Here is a 20,665-nt window from a genome sequence, read left to right as displayed (position 1 = left end):
GTGAGCTGGACGCCTTCCCTCTTGGCAAATCTCAAAGTCTCATGCCCAAAGTTCAAATCCACCTTGGAGCTACAGCACGATCCACCCCATTAATTATTCTAAATTAATTATGGCATAATGATCACAAAATCATGCTGGCTTATGACTGAAAACTGGGATACTTTGTAGTTTTAATTCTCAGGGGAATCTTAAAAGAATAGGCCATGCCATTTTTCTATCTGATAAATTCTTACTGCACAGCCTCCGGCTTCAGACCTCACATTTATAATATAATTTATAGCTTATCAACTGTTATAAGAGAGGAGAAAGCACTTCTCAGATCTTCTGTTGTTGATGTCAGAGGGCGGTGTGTTCAATCTCTGGTATTTTGGAACACATTCATCTTTCTCTTGGCTATTAGTAATGCAATATTTGGCTCAGTGTTTGTTCTCTGTGTTAGGCTGGTAAGTGGTATTCCTCCTTTGTCATGTTAACTTAATATTTAATGTTTGGCTTCAAGGACATTTCTGGTACATCTGTGTATGTAATGTTGGTACTGTCATTAGGGATGCACAGTATACAGATTTGTAATTGACTAATAATAAAGATTTTTAAAGATTTTATAAATATTTGATATCTACTTAATTATGTATTCTCATTACCCTCATTTTATACATTTCAGGTTAGATTTATTGTCATCTAATATTCACTTAAGGGATAGTTCACCCCAAAAATGAAAGTTCAATCATTTACTCAAACTCATGTTATTCCAAAAAGATGACATTAGGGTTAGTAGCGTTTCGGGTGAACTATCCCTTTAAATGTAAGCTTTAGCAAATATCATTATACCACATTATAATGTTGCAATGTTGTAATTCGCTAGTACCCTATGAAATTATTTACTTGAGTTTTTATCGTTCAAATCTTTTTTTTTTTTTTACAATTTTGACAAAATAGTAGGCCATTTATTTATTATTTATCGGTAATAGTACACTTTGAATAATTTTTTTTTTTTTTTAAATTGGAGTTCTACAAAAAATACAATTGATTTTTTAAAATCTATTTTAAATGTTTAATTACATGTGTTCCTTTCCTCTTTTGTAATAGTTTGTAAAATGTACTAGCAGTGTACTTTCAACATATTTTTTTCAGTGTAAAAAAAAAATAAATAAAAAAATAAAAATAAAAAAATAACAGCATTACACTATCATCCAGAATTTTAATATCAGTGCATCTCTAACTAATTTAGATTTTTTTTCCAAGCATCTCACATATAAGCATGATGACAAAAAGGTTAAAACTTCCTTTTATGTAAAGTATCTAGTTTTCAAACATTATACAACCTAATTCAGAAGAATTAAAGGTATGACAAATTTAAACTGTAAACTTTTATTTTGTTGGTTGTGATCATTAATTTCATATTCTGACATTTATGTCATCCACTTGAAACAAAATCAAAATGCATCCCATCATACTGTTTCTAATGAATGTAGGGCTGAACTCATATGATGCAATTAAATATCTGAATTGCTGATGATGTATGAAATGTCTGAATTTTTGACGATGGTATGATAATAAGTAATGTGCTGTTGTTGGACAGCTTTTGAAGCTTTGAGAGTTTTTCTGCCTTTCAGCTCACTCTTTCCAACTTGTCCTTGAACTGTATTTTCAGAAAAGATCAAACAACCACAAGGATCCAGGATAGAGGTTCGTCTCGAATGTCTTTGATGTGAGAAGAAATAATGAAACTAATGGCACTTTTTCCTTCTTTAAGCATAGAATAAATACAAAAAATATTCCTTACCTGCATAGCAAATTTAACCTGCCTCAGGATGTTTAGTTACTGATTTAAATTTCTGGAGGACGAATTTAAATCATAATCACACAATAATATTCATTAGTGAATTGTTTTTATTTGTTACATGCCTATGGATAATTTGGGGCACAGTGTTTCTAAAAAGCTTTATTAGGGGTTCTCGAGAATATTTATGTAAGGAAAAAACATTATAGTCATGAACAAATGGTGTCATATCTGGTATTCATTAACTTACTGAAATTAACTTCAGATTGTCTTAAATGGCACATATATAAAATCATTTGAAGACTGACACAGATGCTGTTTTCAAATGCCATTTGCCGTTTGAGCTGACCTTTGGTTGACATGAATTTTGCCAGATGCGGATCCGCTGCAGTTCTGAGAATTACCACAGCTTTCTATTTATTACCCTTGACCCTGCCTTCTTTTAATTAACAGTTTAGACACTGAAAAAATTTAATTGGTGGTTTAATAGAATGGGGAAACTTACATTTTATGTTATTCACAAAACTACTGGAAAACAGCCAATGGACAAAAGTAGTCCTATAAAATGTTGAATAGATTTTAAGGTCCTGAATCCTCCTTATGTATAAGTCCATTATGAGCAAGGACCAAACTATATTGCCAACTCTATTGTCAATTACAGTTTACAATTACTTACAAAAGTCTTTTCAAGAATCACCAAAGCTGCATTTATTTGAGAAAAAATATGGTAAATATGTAAAATTTCAAATAAATTCTATTTGAATATAACTTAAAATCTAATTAATTTCTATGAAGCATCATTCCTCCAGTCTTTAGTCACTTGAACTTCAGAAATCATTCTGATTTGTTGATTTACAGCTCAAAACATTTCTTATTATTATAAAAAAGTTGGGCTGCATCGCATTTTTGTGAAAACCATGATACTATTTTTTTCAGGTGTCTTTGATGAATAGTTCAAAAGACATTTATTTAAAGTTATTTAATGCATTTTAATGCATCCTTGCTGAATAACATTAAAATTAAAATCGTACTGACCCCAAACTTTTGAAACGTAGTGTATATTGTTTTCTTAAATAAATAAAACATTTGAAAAAATAAAATAAAATAAAATAAAAATTTAAACACTACTGCAGTTTTAAATACACAACAATATAATCAAGTATTTACATTTATGCATTCCTTGTAAAAGTAATGTGATAAAGAATAATATTGAATAATAATGTCTTTCTCTCTGTAACACTGCAGTTGCATTGTTTCATCACAATTCATTTTGCGCAGGCTGTACTTCAGAGTGCCGGCTGGCCGAACAAAAGGGGTGTTATATAAATTCTTATCATAGACACTGGTATGGTATCCTAAAAATCTCTGTCACTCTGTCACAGTCCTCACTTATAATGAATCCTTTTTTAATTAAGGGGGACAGAGTAAAGGTCCCCGGATACTGTCTTACCCTCCTCCCTCACTCATACTTTTGCTTTCTCACTCTGTGCCACCAACAGCAGTAGTTGTTTTTATTATACTTGTGTCTTGCTGACGGGGGGTGACGAGCCCTCTTTGGTATTGTCTCGCTTGACCATCTAATTTATATAAAGACACTGATTAAACACTGTGAGATCTGATGATCTAAGCGCGCTATGACAGAGACCTGTCTCCCATGGGCAACCTGCTGGAAAAGTGATCGTTTGATGAAGTTTCTGGTAGAGAACTTCATAACAGCATGTCTAATCCCTCAAAAGTTGTCTGACTCATGGGGATTTTGGCTTCTATAGAACAACACCCCCTCCAACCCAATCCTACTCTAATGGATGTTTGATGAAAGTGGGTTTCACTTCCATTAAGTGAAGTTCTTTCTTTTTTTTCTCCAGAGTGCACGTCTAATCTAAAATAGTGCACTGTATTTATTTATTAAAAAAAATGTTTGGCACCTGTGAACGAGATAAGAACAAAAGCCTATCAAAGTTCTTAGGACAAACAAAAGCTCAGCTCTGAAATGAGTTCAACAAAATGAATCAACACATTCTGTGCACGTTGAGTGTTTCAGCAGCTCTGGTTCCACAGTGATCTTGTAATAATCTACCCGCGGAGGCAATTTGAACAAATCACATATTTACCTTGTGCCACACATGACACTTTCCATGAATAGCATACAAAATCAGGTTCCTTTTTTCAACTAGGTTTAGACTTCAGAATGTATTGTTCGTTCATGTGCTTTATCTTTTCTCTTTACATGGTTGGTGGTTTATATGGTTTGCATTCTTGGTGACAGGTTTAAATGGTTGAGCTTCTATCCAGAAAGGGGTTCCCGCTTATGTCACTTCCTGAGGGGGTCACAAATTTATGCAATATTGAAATTGTTAATTTTTTTATTTATTTTTTAACCGTGGACATTTGTGCTGTAACAGATTACATGCAAAAAAAAACAAACAAAAAAAAACAAACAAACAAACTAAATTTACAATTTTATTTGCGTATAAAATTTCTGTCCTTTTGGTTTACACTGTTTTACACTAAACAAACTAATAATGCATATCTGTGATCCATATTTGTCAGTCATACAGTAAATGAAAAAAGTATTATTTCTGCACTAAAAAAAAGAAATTTATCATCTATTTGCATTTATTTGATTTTAATTACTCAAATTTACTTAGAATCATAAATTTGTTAAAATGGCTAAAAGTGGAAAAAGCAAGCAATTAAAATGTATGAGACTGAATAAAATTTGAATTATTGATGATAAATATGTAAATCTGGTTATTGTGTATTAAAAAAATCAGAAATCTCCATTTCATTTAAGTATGACTGACAAATGAATAACATTATGTAGTTTGTTAAAACTGTAATGTAAATTAATGTTAAAACTATATGCAATTCAGATATACATGCATTTTAAATTTAGACCTACGTAAATATTTTTGGAGCATGTATGTCGGATACAGGCAAATCATTTTTTTTTTTTTTTTTTACAAATGAATTAAAATGAGTAAAAAAATATTTTTCAATGATTTACTGAATATTTATTGAACAAAATAGAAATTTATAATACCATTTACTGGTTTAAATTTTTGGATACAGTCGAGAAGGTAAAGAAAAAACATTTTGAGCAAAAAAGAAAGTGGTATAGATTAGTTAATAGTTCATATAACATCTGTATAGAATTTATGACTTAATTTATGGGACATTAATTTGTATCCAATTTGTGTAAAAATGTCACACATTTATATATAGCATTGACAATTATATATGTGACATTTCTAACACAATGTTTGCAACACATTCTAGCCTGCTTGTTGAATGAGCATTCAAATTACAGTTCAACTACATCAGATCAATAAATGCCTCAATTATTAAAAGGTGAAGTCTTTGTCAGCTTTTTGCCATCATTTTTCACCTTTTAACCTGAGGCTTAAAATGTGGTGCCATCACAGATGGAGAAGATCGATTGTTTGATTGATTGGATAACTACTCAGTCCATGGAGGATTGCAGTTTAAAGTCCTCTAACAGGTGATTATAGGAGGATAAAGTGTAAGCCATAAGACTGCTATTACACTACTGTGTTGTTAAACACACACAAACACGATGATGAAGAAAGGCAGTCTTTAACCCTTTCATGCATGAATTATGATAAATTCAGTCAGGATTTTTTTCAGGATGTGTTTTTATTGCTCTTAGGGCATGAAAAACAAGAATTGATTTTTATTTTTATTTTTTTATTTTTTTTTCAAAGAGATCTTCAGATGTCCAATTGAGTGGACAGCATGCGGTTATGGTTTAAACTGATAATGTACTATATTTAATATAAGACAATAATCAAACAGAAAAAGGATGTGAATTTAACAAACTAATCAATACAATTATATAAAATCATGTGAAAACTATAAAATATATACAAAAATATATATGAGAAATATTGCAAAGGCTTCATACAACTTCATACAAGTTGCACTGCACCATCTTTGATATTAGAACATGAGGACATGATTCCATCAGAATTATCTACAGCCTGTCAAAGTACAACTTTGGAAACCACTCAGATGCTCCCTCCAGTGCACCAGAGTATGGATATTTACCCTTATTAGCTGATAATTCTGATTATGTTTAAGATGGACATGCACATTTCTATCATAGCCCTCCTCTGAGAAAACCTAGCGATACGTTTTTTCTTTTTTTACGATATCTCTTCTGAAATGATCAGTGTTGGGGGTAATGCATTACAAGTAACATGCATGACACATTCAGATTACTTTTTTGATGTTACAAGTAAAGTAATGTGCTACAAGTAACATGCATTACCTAATCAGATTACATTTTTATCTAACAAGTAACTAACTACAAGTAACATGCATTACCTAATCAGATTACTTTTTTGATCTAACAAGTAACTAACTACAAGTAACATGCATTACCTAGTCAGATTACTTTTTTGATCTAACAAGTAACTAACTACAAGTAATATGCATTACCTAATCAGATTACTTTTTGATCTAACAAGTAACTAACTACAAGTAACATGCATTACCTAATCAGATTACTTTTTGATCTAACAAGTAACTAACTACAAGTAACATGCATTACCTAATCAGATTACTTTTTGATATAACAAGTAACTAACTACAAGTAACATGCATTACCTAATCAGATTACTTTTTGATCTAACAAGTAACTAAATACAAGTAACATGCATTACCTAATCAGATTACTTTTTGATATAAAAAGTAACTAACTACAAGGAACATGCATTACCTAATCAGATTACTTTTTGATCTAACAAGTAACTAACTACTAGTAATATGCATTACCTAATCAGATTACTTTTTGATTTAACAAGTAACTAACTAAAAGTAACATGCATTACCTAATCAGATTACTTTTTGATTTAACAAGTAACTAACTACAAGTAACATGCATTACCTAATCAGATTTCTTTTTGATGTTGAGTAAAGTAATGCATTACAAGTAACATGCATTACTTAATCAGATTACTTTGTGATTTTATGCTTAAAAAAACGCATTACAATAACGTGTATTACGAAATCAGATTACTTTTTGATCTAACAAGTAATGCCTTACAAGTGTCATACGTAAACACATGACTTTTTTTGATATCAATGGAAATTACATTCTAATAATACAAATACATTTATTTACAGTAAAAAAGTCACTGCAGATTAAGTTTTTGAGTTTTAAGTTTCAAAAACAATATTCACATTATAATTATGAATTGTAGCTGAAATATAGCAATTGATGCATGACGTCCACTACAGTGGACATGTGATTAGTCAGAGTTTTCTCTCAATCTAAATTCAAAACTCGGAAAATTTTACTGTGATATGACTCATTAGATATTGCTTGATGCTGCAATATTTTTTTACCTACAAGAGTCTCCTAGGATAGAAGGAATGGGTGGATATTCCGGAGCAACTTGGCATGTCTGACTGACCCTTGGCCATCTTGGTTTGGAGGGGGAAAAAATCGAAACACAACAGCTTGTCACTTAGTTGCAATTTATGATGCACCAGGGTCCAATGAAGAGGCTGATGTGCAACTTCGCCATAAAAACCTGTGGAAATTCAAGAAAATGCTTTTTTAATAGTTGTCCACTTTAGTGACCACTATGCGTGAAAGGGTTAATAAATCAACAGAAGGTAAATCCAAACAGAGGAAAGGCTAACAACACACATAATATAGAAGAGACCCAACAACAATGAAAAGAAAGAGAGCATATACAAGAAGACTTGACTAACTGAATGGAATAACAGAATTAACTAAAAGAACGGAAACATGAAAAAAAATTAAAAAGTCCAAACTGAATGATACGGTGACAACTGCCACGTTAAATACAGAGGAAATAATATAGGCATATGTTAGCATTCGTGTATATCTTTTTAGTATAGTATAATATCAAAGTGTTCATTAATCATGGTAATGTAAAAAATGTTAACACAAGTAACATTTTTAATAGTATAAAATTTGGCCAAATTAAATAGCTGTACTACACAGCATAACACAACATACAGTTCTCATTTACAATCTATCATATCATATTCATTTTTCTGAGGGTTTTCTTTGGGCTGGACTCTCATTAGCATCACTAAAATATTTGTACAAATGAAGGCACACTGCTCTTAGCATCCAGTTAGGGGGAATGTTGGTCTGAAACAACTGTAAACAAACAGTAATTAAATATCCCAAATTGGACTGAATTCTGGACTGAAGTCATTGCTGTATGGTTCATTAAATAAGCACAGTACTTAAATAATTAAATGAAGCTAAATGTGGGCTAATTCTGGCTATGTTCACACCTCAAGCTCCCGATTACAGTTTTCTCAGTTGTTTGTTTGTGAGGTCATTCACATGACTGTATTGGACAGACACACTTATAATCTTTCTTCTTGTGATGTCTGTTCACCCCAAAATGAAAATTCCGTCATAATTTTCTCATTCTCATGTCGTTTCAAATCTGTATGACTTTCTTTCTTTTTCAGAACATAAAAGACGATATTCTGAACAATGTTTTGGTAAGTCTCACAGTTCAGTTCAAAATGTAAAGAATAAGAAATACATTTTGCATTAAGAAAATAAATCTGAATGAATATACAATTGATCAATTGATTGATTCATTCATTGATTTGTGTGTATTTATTGGTTTGTTTATTGATTTTTTGTACCTGGTTGCTTTTGCATTGATTGCTCTGAATTACTTCTTGGAAGGCAGTGCTTAAAAATGTAATGATCAGCTCGAGAGGGTCACTGATAGTCTTGCCTGTCCTTTTCTGGGATTTTAACAATAAAAAGCAGAGCACAACCAGCAATTCTTCCTGCTGAACAGATGATGCATGCTTTAGTCTAGCTGTGGATTTCAGACCAGCACCAGGGGGTGTGGATGGATTCAATGGTGTAAAATCCAAGTCATAAGGCTTGTGGTAGATTGAATTTAAAGGGACAGTTCACCCAAAGATGAAAATTCTGTCATCATTTACTCATTCTCAAGTAGTTCCAAACCTGTAAGAATTTCTTTCTTCTGCTGAACACAAAAGAAGATATTCTGAAGAATGTTGGTAACCAAACAGTTGCTGGTCCCTATTGACTTTCATAGTATTTTTCCATACTATGGAAGTCAATGGGGACCAGTAACTGAAAAATTAATAAATCAGTACAAAACAAATTCAGATTCTATGATGTCAAGATGCTGTAACTTTAAATGCAAGACAACACGCCATTCAGTGAATGAGCTCTCAGCTGTGAATTTTTTTTTTAGTGGGTCAAGTACTGCAATACCAGAATGGATTGCCATGACTGCTTATGAAAATGTGCATGAAGAATATATTTTTACTAGTTGTATTTCACTGATGTCATTATGCATTTTTAAAAAGTCTCTCTGGGGTTCAAAAATTATTAAAAATGCATTTTCCTTATCAACTTGTTTGTCTCGCTTGCTGTGTGTTTATAGTCTGAGTAAGCAAGGAAGAACCAAACAGTGCTACAATTAGCCCTGTTCTCCTCTCTTTGCTCATAGACAACAATTAGCACTCATCTGGTATACACTGACACGTTTAATAAAATGTGTTGAATAATATGTATTAAACAAATGTATTTTAATGAATTATTTTTGATGTACCCCATGATTTCATTATAAATATTGAGCTTACAGACTGCATGAAATTCCACTTAGGAGTCACTTAATAGAGTAGTAACTAAAAGCTATTTATACCTGATCTGACCATTAAAGTGACTTTTATCAGCCTGAGCTCACAATCAAAAGGTACATATTTAGACGTAAATTAAAACTGTCCAATAGGTATGTGCCTTTACGTATTTATAGTGTCGTTTACGTATTATGTGGACGTAATTACAGGTTCGATACGTATCTAAATTTACGTAAAAACAACCTCAAATACGTACAGACAGAACGTGTTCTCTGACCAGTCAGTTTCCCATAGAAATTTGCTCATGAATCTGTAATTAATTTTCATGTATCTGATTATTTTTTTATTTATGTATATTTTCCATTTTTATATATATTTTTTTTGATAAATGTAAGATCCCTATACCCCACCCGAACCTAAACCTACTCATGTTATAAGAATAAAACATAATAAAACTATTTTAGTAAAAAATATATCATTAAAACGTTATTTTGTGCCACTAACGTTAATCCTACACCTAACGTACCCCTAAACCTACCCATAACCATTTCTTAAAATTACATAACGTTACTGTTATAAATAAACAAATAACAGACAAACAAACGTAACGTTAATCATTTATTTTTTGCGAAAATATCAAAAGTGGTACCAAAAGCAGTTCAAATGATAATGAGTTCCAGTCGCAGTCCTCTCTGGAGGTAATCGTATTTATAGGGTACAGAGCAGAATTAAATGTATTAATCCGTTATGTATCTATCTTCTCTCCGTGAAGGCGCAGTAACCAGTAACAGAACTGATTTCAAATGTTTCAAAAGACGACATGTCGCAATCTGTGACGAATTAGGTGAGAACCAATGAGCGTTCGATATCAGTGCCGTAAACCAAGTCGTGGAGCACTGGCGCTATTTTCAAATTCGAATCATAACGAGCGCGGGCTTTGACTGTGACAGTCGCTGTTGCTGAGAATGAAGATGAAGATCGATTGATAAAGGGCTGAATTTGGATATGTTCCTTGCAAACATCTGGATTCTAAAGATATGGAGTACAGCAAACAAATAAAATGGACGTGATTTGTAATTTTATGCTGTGCTTTTGTGTATCTATGGTTGTATTGCACAGAAATGTTATTTCCTATTGAGTAGATGAGTAAACTGCTTTCAATAAAAACATGTATTGATATGACAATTAAATACAACCGATTTAAATCATTATAGCCACGATTTTAATATTAATACATGGGAATTCATTTACATTCACATTACGTCAGATTATTTACGTTTTTTTCGCTGCTAACACGTAACTATTTGTAAGTTTTACTGCTATAAATACGTCAGAATTGTACGTTTTTATGTGCATGAAAACGTAAGTAAATGTACGTGTGGTAGAACCACAATTAACGTAAAAATAGACACGTATTCTCATGAGATCACGTTGCTTTTATTGATGTAACTCAACTTTGTCAGATTGATACAGTCACATTCAGGTTATTTCAATGGAAGCTACCACATTATTGTTATTTTTTTTTAAGTTAAAGTATAACAATTTGGACAATAATCCAAAATCATAATTTACAAAAACAATCAAAAAGCGTGTTTACAGTAATGCACTTGCAATATAAGTATATGGGTAAATTCATATCACTAGAATAAAAGTTTAAATATGCATGGTTTTCCTACTTTACTAATAAATTTCCAGTGTAGTGTGCATGCTACAACCATGACACAAAGTCAACGATAGAAAAAGACTCGATCATAACTGATTTTAGGGGAAAGAAAACGCATCACTAATGAAACTGGAATAAACGAGTTTTTTTTTTTCATTTTTTTTTTCTGCGCAGTGGTCTTACATAATAGCCTTTGTTGGTCGGGAATCTGATTCCTCCTCCTCCTCTTGCAGGTGTCAGTCTTAATTCTGTCCAGTAGGTGGGACTTTATACTCGTCATCCGGAGCATCGCCGGTTTCAGCGGTACTTTCCTCCGGCTTGGACACTGAGAGCATCTCTATGATGGACTGTGGAATGGAAAGTCGAGGCGAGTTGTGGCATTTACACTTGTTCTTTTGATAAGGCGACCAGATCACGATTCCAACCTCGTATGATGTTCCCAGGCGCGCGCACTCTTATGTAGCCAACGCGTTTAGACATTTAACACTCATATCTTCATCAGCGATCTTCATCATCACCATCCTCATCAGCCCTGGAAGACGTCGAGTCGTTTTGGACCCAGAAGTCATGGATGTATGGTTCTGTTCTGCGGTTCCAGTGTTAGTCTGGAGGCTTCTCTTTCTTTCAAGCATCTTCCAGGGTTATTGGAGCTCCATGCTCGATTGTCCATTAACATGCAGCTGTTCGCCCATTGAGATCTATTGCAATAAGTCCGACAGTGGGAATTTCTTCCCTTTACTTGCTCTACAAGATCCGGCGAGCAATGGCAGTAACAATAATGACATTGAAGATCTCTTCAGGAACATCACGTCCATGTAAGTGGGCTTCTGTGCGTCCCCCTTCTACTGCGCAAAATGTTGATCTATATAAATATATATTTCGCCGCGACTTCCTCGTATAGTCATACTTGGCTTCTGTGTCATATATGCACAATTATATCCACTTTTATGTTGTATTATATGCATTTAAAAACTATTTCGCTGATTTAGAGATTTACAATCTCAAAGACACCGAAAATGATTTCTTCCCTTTTACTCAAGAGCGTTTTAGCATACTACTATCAAACATTGAGGATATCGATGATGCTAATGCCGTTTTGGTGCCAATTGTATGTCGTTCCTTCTGCATCCATGAATGATCAAAGCATGTAAGAACCTGTTTGCGTCCTAATTGATTTAATCAATGCAGTCTTTTTTTCATATTATTGAATGAAACCCCCTCAAGGAAATGCTAATTTTGAAACGACTGCAAGCTCAGACATTGGAATTAGTAGCCCATTGTCCATTCTCCCTTTATTGCTCAAAATGGATTGTTTGCAGGTACTCATTAATATTCAGGTCTAAACATAAATCCTTTGTTGTGGCATTTATATTATAGAAGTAATTGCAGTGATAATGTAAGGCTGGTAATGAATGATTTGAAGCGAGCAGCTGTGCACCAACAGGTTACTGAGATTTCTTTCATTCAGCACTCTGGACAGCTCCCACAAACTGGGTGATTATATTTACAGTCTTGATCTGTTATAAAACTTACATATTCATATAAAATTCGGGAGATATCTATCTGTTTTTCTTGCTGTCACTCTATCCTTCCCATCTTTCTGTTTGTTCAGTTCATGGCTGGCATGTTACATGGCAGTGTTATTTCAGTGAACACATGATTTATTTAGTGGCTGGCTCAGAAAATGGAGGGGATCTGTCAAAGTTTCAGTTTTTAAGGCAAAGTGTCTGTTCTTTGTGTGTGGAGTTCTGTGTAAGAGCTGGTTTGTCTTCCTCAATTACGCTTTTAAAACCAAAATCTTTCATTTTTGAGTTAAATTAAGTTTGGTCTGAGGCTAAATGGATGTATTTAGTGTTTATTTCTCTTAAGTTACCTAATGTGTGTTTCAATCAAAATCTCAATAAAAAAAATCTTAAGTTATCTAATGTATTTTTGAATAGTTTACTGAATAGTACTAAATAGTAGCACATATAGCTGATTATAAACTACATATTTCTATTGCAGTTACATCAAGAATTCTTCAAGTGTAAATTATTAAATTTTATGTATCTTTTATTGCGATGCATATGAAATGCATTCAAGTTTTATTCAAAAGAGAGCACAAGTGGTTTGTAATGTTCTTGCAATAGCTTTTGAAACTGATCATATGACTTACTGCAAGCAAATCATCAAGTTTGTATGAGGCCGTTTTTGTGTTAAGTAGGTCAGGACTGCCATTTGAGAATTAAGAAGAATGTCAGAGTTCGGCTCTTTACTATGAAGAAGCGTAACTATAATGGCACTGACCCTCCTCTTCCCTGCAGTCCCTGATGTATATGCATTGCTGGAGAAGTTATCCTTTAAAGGAAATTTGTGCTCAAATTTGCTTGTTTGTCTTGTAATGGCTATAATAGGGATTTTTGTTGGGGAAGCTGACTGTAGATCAGAGTATCCGGGCTACTCTGAACCATCTGCGGGGGCCCCTCTTTTACTGAGGAATATAAATGAAGCACCTTCCGAGGCAACAATCAAAAGACGCATTGATAACCTGTGGGAGCAGAGGAGGTTCAAAAAGCAAGTGCTTGAGATCTGGAAATGAGGCTCGGTTTGAGCTGTTCGAGCTTTTGAAGTTTGTTTCTAAGGTGATTGTATTTTAATTAGCTTGTCATGGAGACAAACAATAGTTGTGTTAGACAAACTGTAGTGTACAGAGAGAAACTGCAGAAGAAAACGCATATATATACGCATTATTTTCTGGCAGTTCTCATCTTTAAAAAGATCTAATTAAGAAAAAATAATTCACATTTATACATCATTGTGTATTTGTAAATGCAATATGTATTTATCCAGTAAAAAAGTAAATAATATATGACCATATTACAGTAATGAGAATCTGATGAGAATCACAGCTGAGAATAATGATAATTACAACAAAAAACCCTCAAAAGTAAAACATCCAGACACATTATTGTAATGAGAATTTGGAAGGAAATGTGCTTAATTCCCATGAACATAATGTCACAAAGCGAAAAAAAAAACCTTAATGGTCCTAAAAACAGGCTTCATTTGCTTAATACAAAATGTGATTTATTTTTCTTTTTCTTTTAAAAATTAATATTAAATGTGACCCCACCAATGCTCATGACTTCTTGCTTAAAAAGTGATAGTACATGTACAATAATGGATATTCCATCCATTCATAATAAATTAATAAAAATGAATCAATAATATCCAGTGCCATATTTTGTCTTTATTATTGTGTTAGATTATGAGGTTTGAGCTGATTTCTCTATCCTAGCCTCGACTATAGAGCTCTATAGAAGCAGCGAGGATTTGATTATATATATATATATATATATATATATATATATATATATATATATATATATATATATATATATATATATAAAATTAGCAAATGTATCCCACAATGTAATGTTATAAAGATTTGTTTTACCTTGCTGCCTTCTTAACTGAAAATGTGCCTGAGTCTGTGTGTTAATGGTGAGGTTTCTAGGTCAAAACCAGCTCTATTCTTTATAATTAGATTAGATTAGATTAGATTAGATTCAACTTTATTGTCATTGCACATGTAATTAGAGAGTCTTCCGATAGCTAAAGTTCATCTGAAGGAGTTGCAGTGCTTAATGCAGCATAATGCATAATTATGTTGTATAATGTATATATGGATATAGAAAGAAACTGGAGCGTCTGTACACTTTGAGCCAGTTTAAACTGACGTAGCATTCCATTTGATCCAGCGCCGATTCTTGAGGCAAAACATGCCATAATTTTAGTTTAGTTTTGAAAATATCAATATTTTTACTTTAAAACCCCACTGTGGTGAAAATCTGGTGTTTTTAATATGCTTAAGGGCAAAACTAAAAACTAATTAATCAGACAACACTACTGTTGAACATTTCCTCCTGCAGTGTAGCAAAAGAAATGCTCAGAAATGCAGTTTGAAACCACCACAAGGCTAATGATATAAAGTATGTTGTAGAGAGCGATACTTAAAATGCATTACCAATCTGATTAATCTTACCTTTGTAATTCTCTCTTCTCTGAAATCTGTTTCTGGTTCAGAGATATCTGGCTGAATGTATCCAATATTGGCACTTGCAATTGTAGAGCATTTACTACTTCAGTTAAAGGATTTAGAAGTGGAGCCGAATGGCATAAAGGCGGGGGCTAATTTGCATGTTCATGGATCCTCAAAGACTTAATGAGGTAAATGTGTAGAGTTATTCTGAAGCCATTTTAAGGCGTGAAGAAACAATTTACAAATATGTAATATTGATTATCAAAAGAAAAAATTAGTGACCGCAAAGGGACATTAATGTTTAATTTATTTGTCTCAAAAGAAAAGGTTTTAAATCATTTCTGTCATAGTTTCTCACCTTTAGCCTTTTTTTTCACTTATTGTCTCAAGAATCAGTGCGAGATGAGGGCAGAGAGTGAAACAATGTGACAGTTCAAATTAAATGAGCAAAATATCTTATTAAAAAAGATCACATCATGAAATAATAATATGGTAGCTGGGAGGCACACATCTCACATTTGTGATTTTTACCCTTGGTGTCTGTTTCTCAAGGCGGTAAAAACAAAGCTACTTTAATGGCAGCAGCAGTTGTATGACAGCAGCACTATGCCACAATTACACTTTTTTCGATGCTGCACTGATTTTGTCTGCCACCACAGAACTTGACTTTCAAGACACCATTATTCCACCATGAAATATTGAATTCATGAACAAAATTCCTTTGATCCTCCTTTTCTAGGTCACGTAAAATCCTACATGCCACAAATTCCTTACCAACACAACTATATTTAGATCCAATTTAATTATCATTTTCTCTTTTTGAAAGCCTAATTTGTGCACACTATAGGCTAGTAATGATTGCATTTTAAACTAATAGGGTAAAGACCTAGGCTACAAAGTTTTAGATGCAGTCCACAAACCTGTATATTACAAAATGCCTGCTGCGTAACATGCTGGAATAGATTTCAGAACCTCAGACGTACAGGTTCATATAATATCATGAAATTAAAACTGTAAGACATTCATGCTTTCTTTCTTTCCTTCAATAACATGAGCTGAGTAGATATGGAGATTGAAATTGAAATACAGCAGGAAGATTTTAAATGAAAAATGTACGGTTCTTGTCAGATGAGATTCTCCAATGGCTTGCAATCTGACGTATATAATATGGAAAAACTGCTGTCAATGTCACTATTTTATTTTAAACGTCTCTGTTATTATAATCCAGCTTCAGACACCATACTTACATTACTTGTCTCTGTTATATGTGTGTATACACAGCCAACTTTTAAGACAGCACCCTAAATATAATAATTTGAAGGACTATACAAAGCCAGCAAGTGCACAGAAGACTCACAGATGGGGTAATGCAATACTACAGTCTATTGAAAAAGATTGTGAAAATTTCCTTTTAGATATAAAAAAAGTTGTTGTTTTTTTGGGTGAAACCTTTGAAATCAGTCACTTAGCTGTTTATCACAGTAACTTTTTGTGTGTTTCCCATCAATTCAGTTCAAAAGGATCAGTGTTAGCAACAGGCATGATGGAAAGAAAAGGTTCAACTCTTACAGAAAGCTGCTTTTATGTGTCCCACAGGGACTATGATGGAAACGCAACACTTCTGAACCACTATTTCACAGATGGGGTGCATGATTTCTCACCATGCATATCCGTCCTTACTTAATTTGAATCAGAATTTAGTTAGTTATCACTTGTTGTAGGCGTGGGGAACTAGAGGAAGTTAGTGTACACTTGTGCGTGAGCACACACTATATTTGCTGTCCCAGCTGGTGGGCTGCAGATTATAATCAACAGCATGTATGTACCCGGACCCCAGATGGGACGTGCTTTAAACACACTTTATTTTCACAGCCGAAAGTTTCCCAGATTTGCATGCTGTATGGCACTTTGGGCTTCTTGCCAGTACAAAAGTGAACAGTGATCCGGTATTTTATTTAAAAGCTTCTCGTACAACAATGGGCTGATAGAATGCTCATCAGGGGATATTCCATGTATTGCTCGACTCAAGACAAGACATATTGAGTGCACAAAAGAAAGAGCTACATGAAATAGTACTAGAAGGCTTGTTGACAGGGATACCTGCTCCGTTGCTGCTGCTGATGTTTTGCCCCAAGAAATCAACAACAAGTCATAGAAAGCAGTATTTTATTTTAATTTTAATGTGGTGGCCGGTACCAATCTAATAAAGGATGCAGCATTAGTAGCAAGTTTATAAGCAATAAAGTGTTGTTTATATGTAATCTGTCAATGAATTTTTATATGACGCCCAATTATTTTAAAATTGTAGATTAATCTCCAATGTTTGTTATCGCTAAAGACCAGTTAATTGTTTTTATTTTTTCTATTTAATATCCATAAACAATGGAGCCAAAGTTTTAAAACAAATTGTCTGAATGAATGAATTCAATGATGTATTCATCGAATAATTTGTTTATTTAGTTTAGAAACAATATTTTTGAATAAATTTCATTTACATCAGTGATCAAATCATAATCAAATCCCTAATATATAGTTCAGACAGGACCACTTTGGCAAGTTACTTGAGTTTATTGAACACAATTTATCTTTGGCGGTATGGTTCCTTATGAGGGTTCTTGCTCCCAAATAAATTGAACATACAAGAGCTTAAACATTAACCCCCCCGGAACCATCAGCTTGGAAATACATGACAATTAAGACTCTTAATAATGTCTTTAAAAGCAAACCGTGGTAATTGTGTAGATGTGGCAGTAAGACGTCTATCCTGTAGCTTTGTTATAAGGATAACAAAGTCTCTCAGTGGACATCAGTGAAGTCCATGCCAACTTGGACTTGAAAGCCTAAGTGATCTGAAACAAAGAGACGGCAACCAGAAGTTGCACGGTAATATGCTCATGCTTATAATGGGGAGGGAGGAAGGTGTTTCGAGCTATTTGAGTATGCATACTGAGCAGTAGTGCCAAGTATACGTGTCCCGTGTCTAATTGGAGAATGGTAGTGATTGGAGATATTTGACAGCTGACCACGTCAGCTGGTCGCAGCCTATGCCTCCATGGCCTGACTGAACTAACGCTGCGCTCGATTAGGCTAAAAACTGTTTAAAAAGTGTTGGATTCACAGTATTCATAAAACCTACAGTTATCCCATGAGGCCACAAATGAATGATATCTGACAAATCGGATTAATTCATCATACTTTATCCAAAAATGACATTTTCAAAGTGTAAATCAAAATTAGAGTATCTTTTCATTCATAAACACAGACACTTCTTTCCAAAACTACAATGCCAGAAAATGTGGGGCACTGCAAATGCAAACAAATAAACAAACAATGTCTCCCTTAAACGTACAAAGAAAGTGTTTTACATGATTTGTGTGCTATCAGAAAATAAATTTTAATGAGAAAGAACATGTCTCTAATGCTTGTTCTCATTTATGTTAAATTAGCTAGACACATTTTTACATCTAAAGCTTTGTATTTTAACATTACATGTTTCAGGCTGTTGGGTCCCTAGGGAATTCTTTGTGTCCTATGTTGAGGTTTGGATCTGGTGAAACATGAAGCAATATTAGTAATGTAATTCAGTGCAATAAGGCAATGCTCATTATACAAATTACCCCCCAGCACACACACACACACACACACACACACACACACAAACACGCACGCACACACACACACACACACACACACACACACACACACAGACTAAATCTCCCCCTCACAAATACTCAACATCATAGACGAAATATGCCAAGAAAACCTAAAAAACACATTTACCCCTAAACAATATTTTTTATATAGAAACCCCACTATATATATATATATATATATATATATACATATATAAAGAAATGAATATTGTAATTCAGCAAGGATGCATTGAATGCTCTTAACAACATACACAAACATAACAGATGTTATAATAATAATTCTTTGTTTTAACTTCATAGTTTGCTGTATTTTCCTGATATCTTCCACTCAACAGAGAGCAAAATTTGGTCCGGTTTTCCCTGATAAGTGCGGGAAATCAGAATCGCCTGCTATTCTGTGTTAAGGAAGTTATCTCATGCAGGTTTTCCAAACAAGTGCTCACTGTAGTCTATGTGGCAAGTGACTTTGGCATCCCAACACCAAAAAGATATTGGCGTCCGTGCCACTATTGCTGCTCTGTCTAATGCTCTCTACCTCATGGGACCTAATTATGCTCATTTTAATTTTGGCTAAAGCTCAGGAGTGGATGGAGGGTAGAGATGTGCTGAATGTAGATACAGTTCAGAAGGAGTTTTGTTGGGCCTATATTTAGACTGCCAGCTCTGGTCATGGACCATGAAGCTGTGATGCATTGCATACAGTTAATGTGAGGCACACTGATACATGGCCTAAATGCATGCCTGCCTAGGCACGGGTAGTTCGGGAAAGTAGAGTCTTATGTGCATTAGCTTCAATAATATGTCAGAAGCACTTTGGATCAGAAATATTTAATATGGAAGAAATGTCCTTTGAGAATGTGTAACTGCTTTTTTGCTGGTCACATTCAGATATTTTAGAACACTTTTCTGCAAAATGAAAGTTTTTGACTCACCTTTATGTCATTTCATATCTTTATAACTTTGTTTTTTTTTCTAAAATCAAGTCGTCGCTGTCTCACAATGTTTCTGGCTGACCAGTGTTCTGGAAGCTCCTTCCAAAAAGTGTATTTTGTTAATTGTTAAGTATTTAAATTATAGGCTTGTTAACATCTTAAGCTATAACCAAAAATATACTCGCCAAAGGTATAAATTAATCAGAGCTTTATTTATTTATTTTTAAAATCTCAATTAGGGTGGCAGTGTCAAATTTGAACAGGTATATGTAGACTAAATACGACAAAACACCCTCATTCACAATATAAAATCAAAAATGTAGTAGGCCTACTTAATATCGATTCATTTCAGTGTGTCATTTTTGTGAAAATGTTTCATTTTTATGAACCATACAAACAAACCAATTCACTGGTTTCTTTCAAGAACTACATATCAGAGAATACTCGAGTGTTTACTTTGTATTTAGTTCATCTATTTTCTTCAGTTTGATGCATTGTGGCCCATTTGTGCACCTGTTGTGAACATCAGGTGTTCATATCTCTCCAGTCACAGAGATATGTACAGAAGAATAAATGGTTAGCTTTTATTTATTTCGTTTTTTGCCATTTCAACTATAAATCTGACATACAGAGTATTTAAAGGGATAGTTCACCCAAAAATGAAAAGTACTCCATGAAATACTCACCCTCAAGTCATACATTATGACTTTCTTCTTTCAGATGAATTCAGTGGCAGTTATATAAAAAAATTCCCGGCTCCGGTAAGAATATGCTAGTCTCGTGAGGACCATGTTTTGCTTATAGCAAAGGAAAACCAGTCTCCTTTTGGCTTACATCGAAATTCTCCAATAGTTTTCTGTACAAATCTCATGTACAGAGATTTAAAAAAAAAGTCTCATGTCATCACATTCTTGGATTGTTGTAATTTTTGTAATGTGCTCCTTTTTGATACCTGTAATAATGTGACATGTT

At 33.6% G+C, this 20,665-nt stretch overlaps 1 protein-coding gene across 2 annotated transcripts in view; it reads left to right on the top strand.

Moving 5' to 3' along the window:
- The first annotated feature begins 11,354 nt into the window (after window positions 1-11,354).
- Window positions 11,355-20,665, top strand: part of LOC128017335 (NT-3 growth factor receptor-like) — a 90,403-nt gene continuing 81,092 nt past the window's right edge. For both annotated transcript variants that reach the window (XM_052602686.1, XM_052602685.1), the window contains exon 1: window positions 11,355-11,902. In XM_052602686.1, the coding sequence (XP_052458646.1) occupies window positions 11,655-11,902 (248 nt within the window). In that variant the 5' untranslated portion in view covers window positions 11,355-11,654. The remainder of the gene's footprint in view (window positions 11,903-20,665) is intronic.

Source organism: Carassius gibelio, chromosome A7 (genome assembly GCF_023724105.1).
Source record: "Carassius gibelio isolate Cgi1373 ecotype wild population from Czech Republic chromosome A7, carGib1.2-hapl.c, whole genome shotgun sequence".
In the NCBI taxonomy this organism is placed as follows: Eukaryota; Metazoa; Chordata; class Actinopteri; order Cypriniformes; family Cyprinidae; genus Carassius; species Carassius gibelio.
This window is presented reverse-complemented; position numbering and strand designations above follow the sequence as displayed.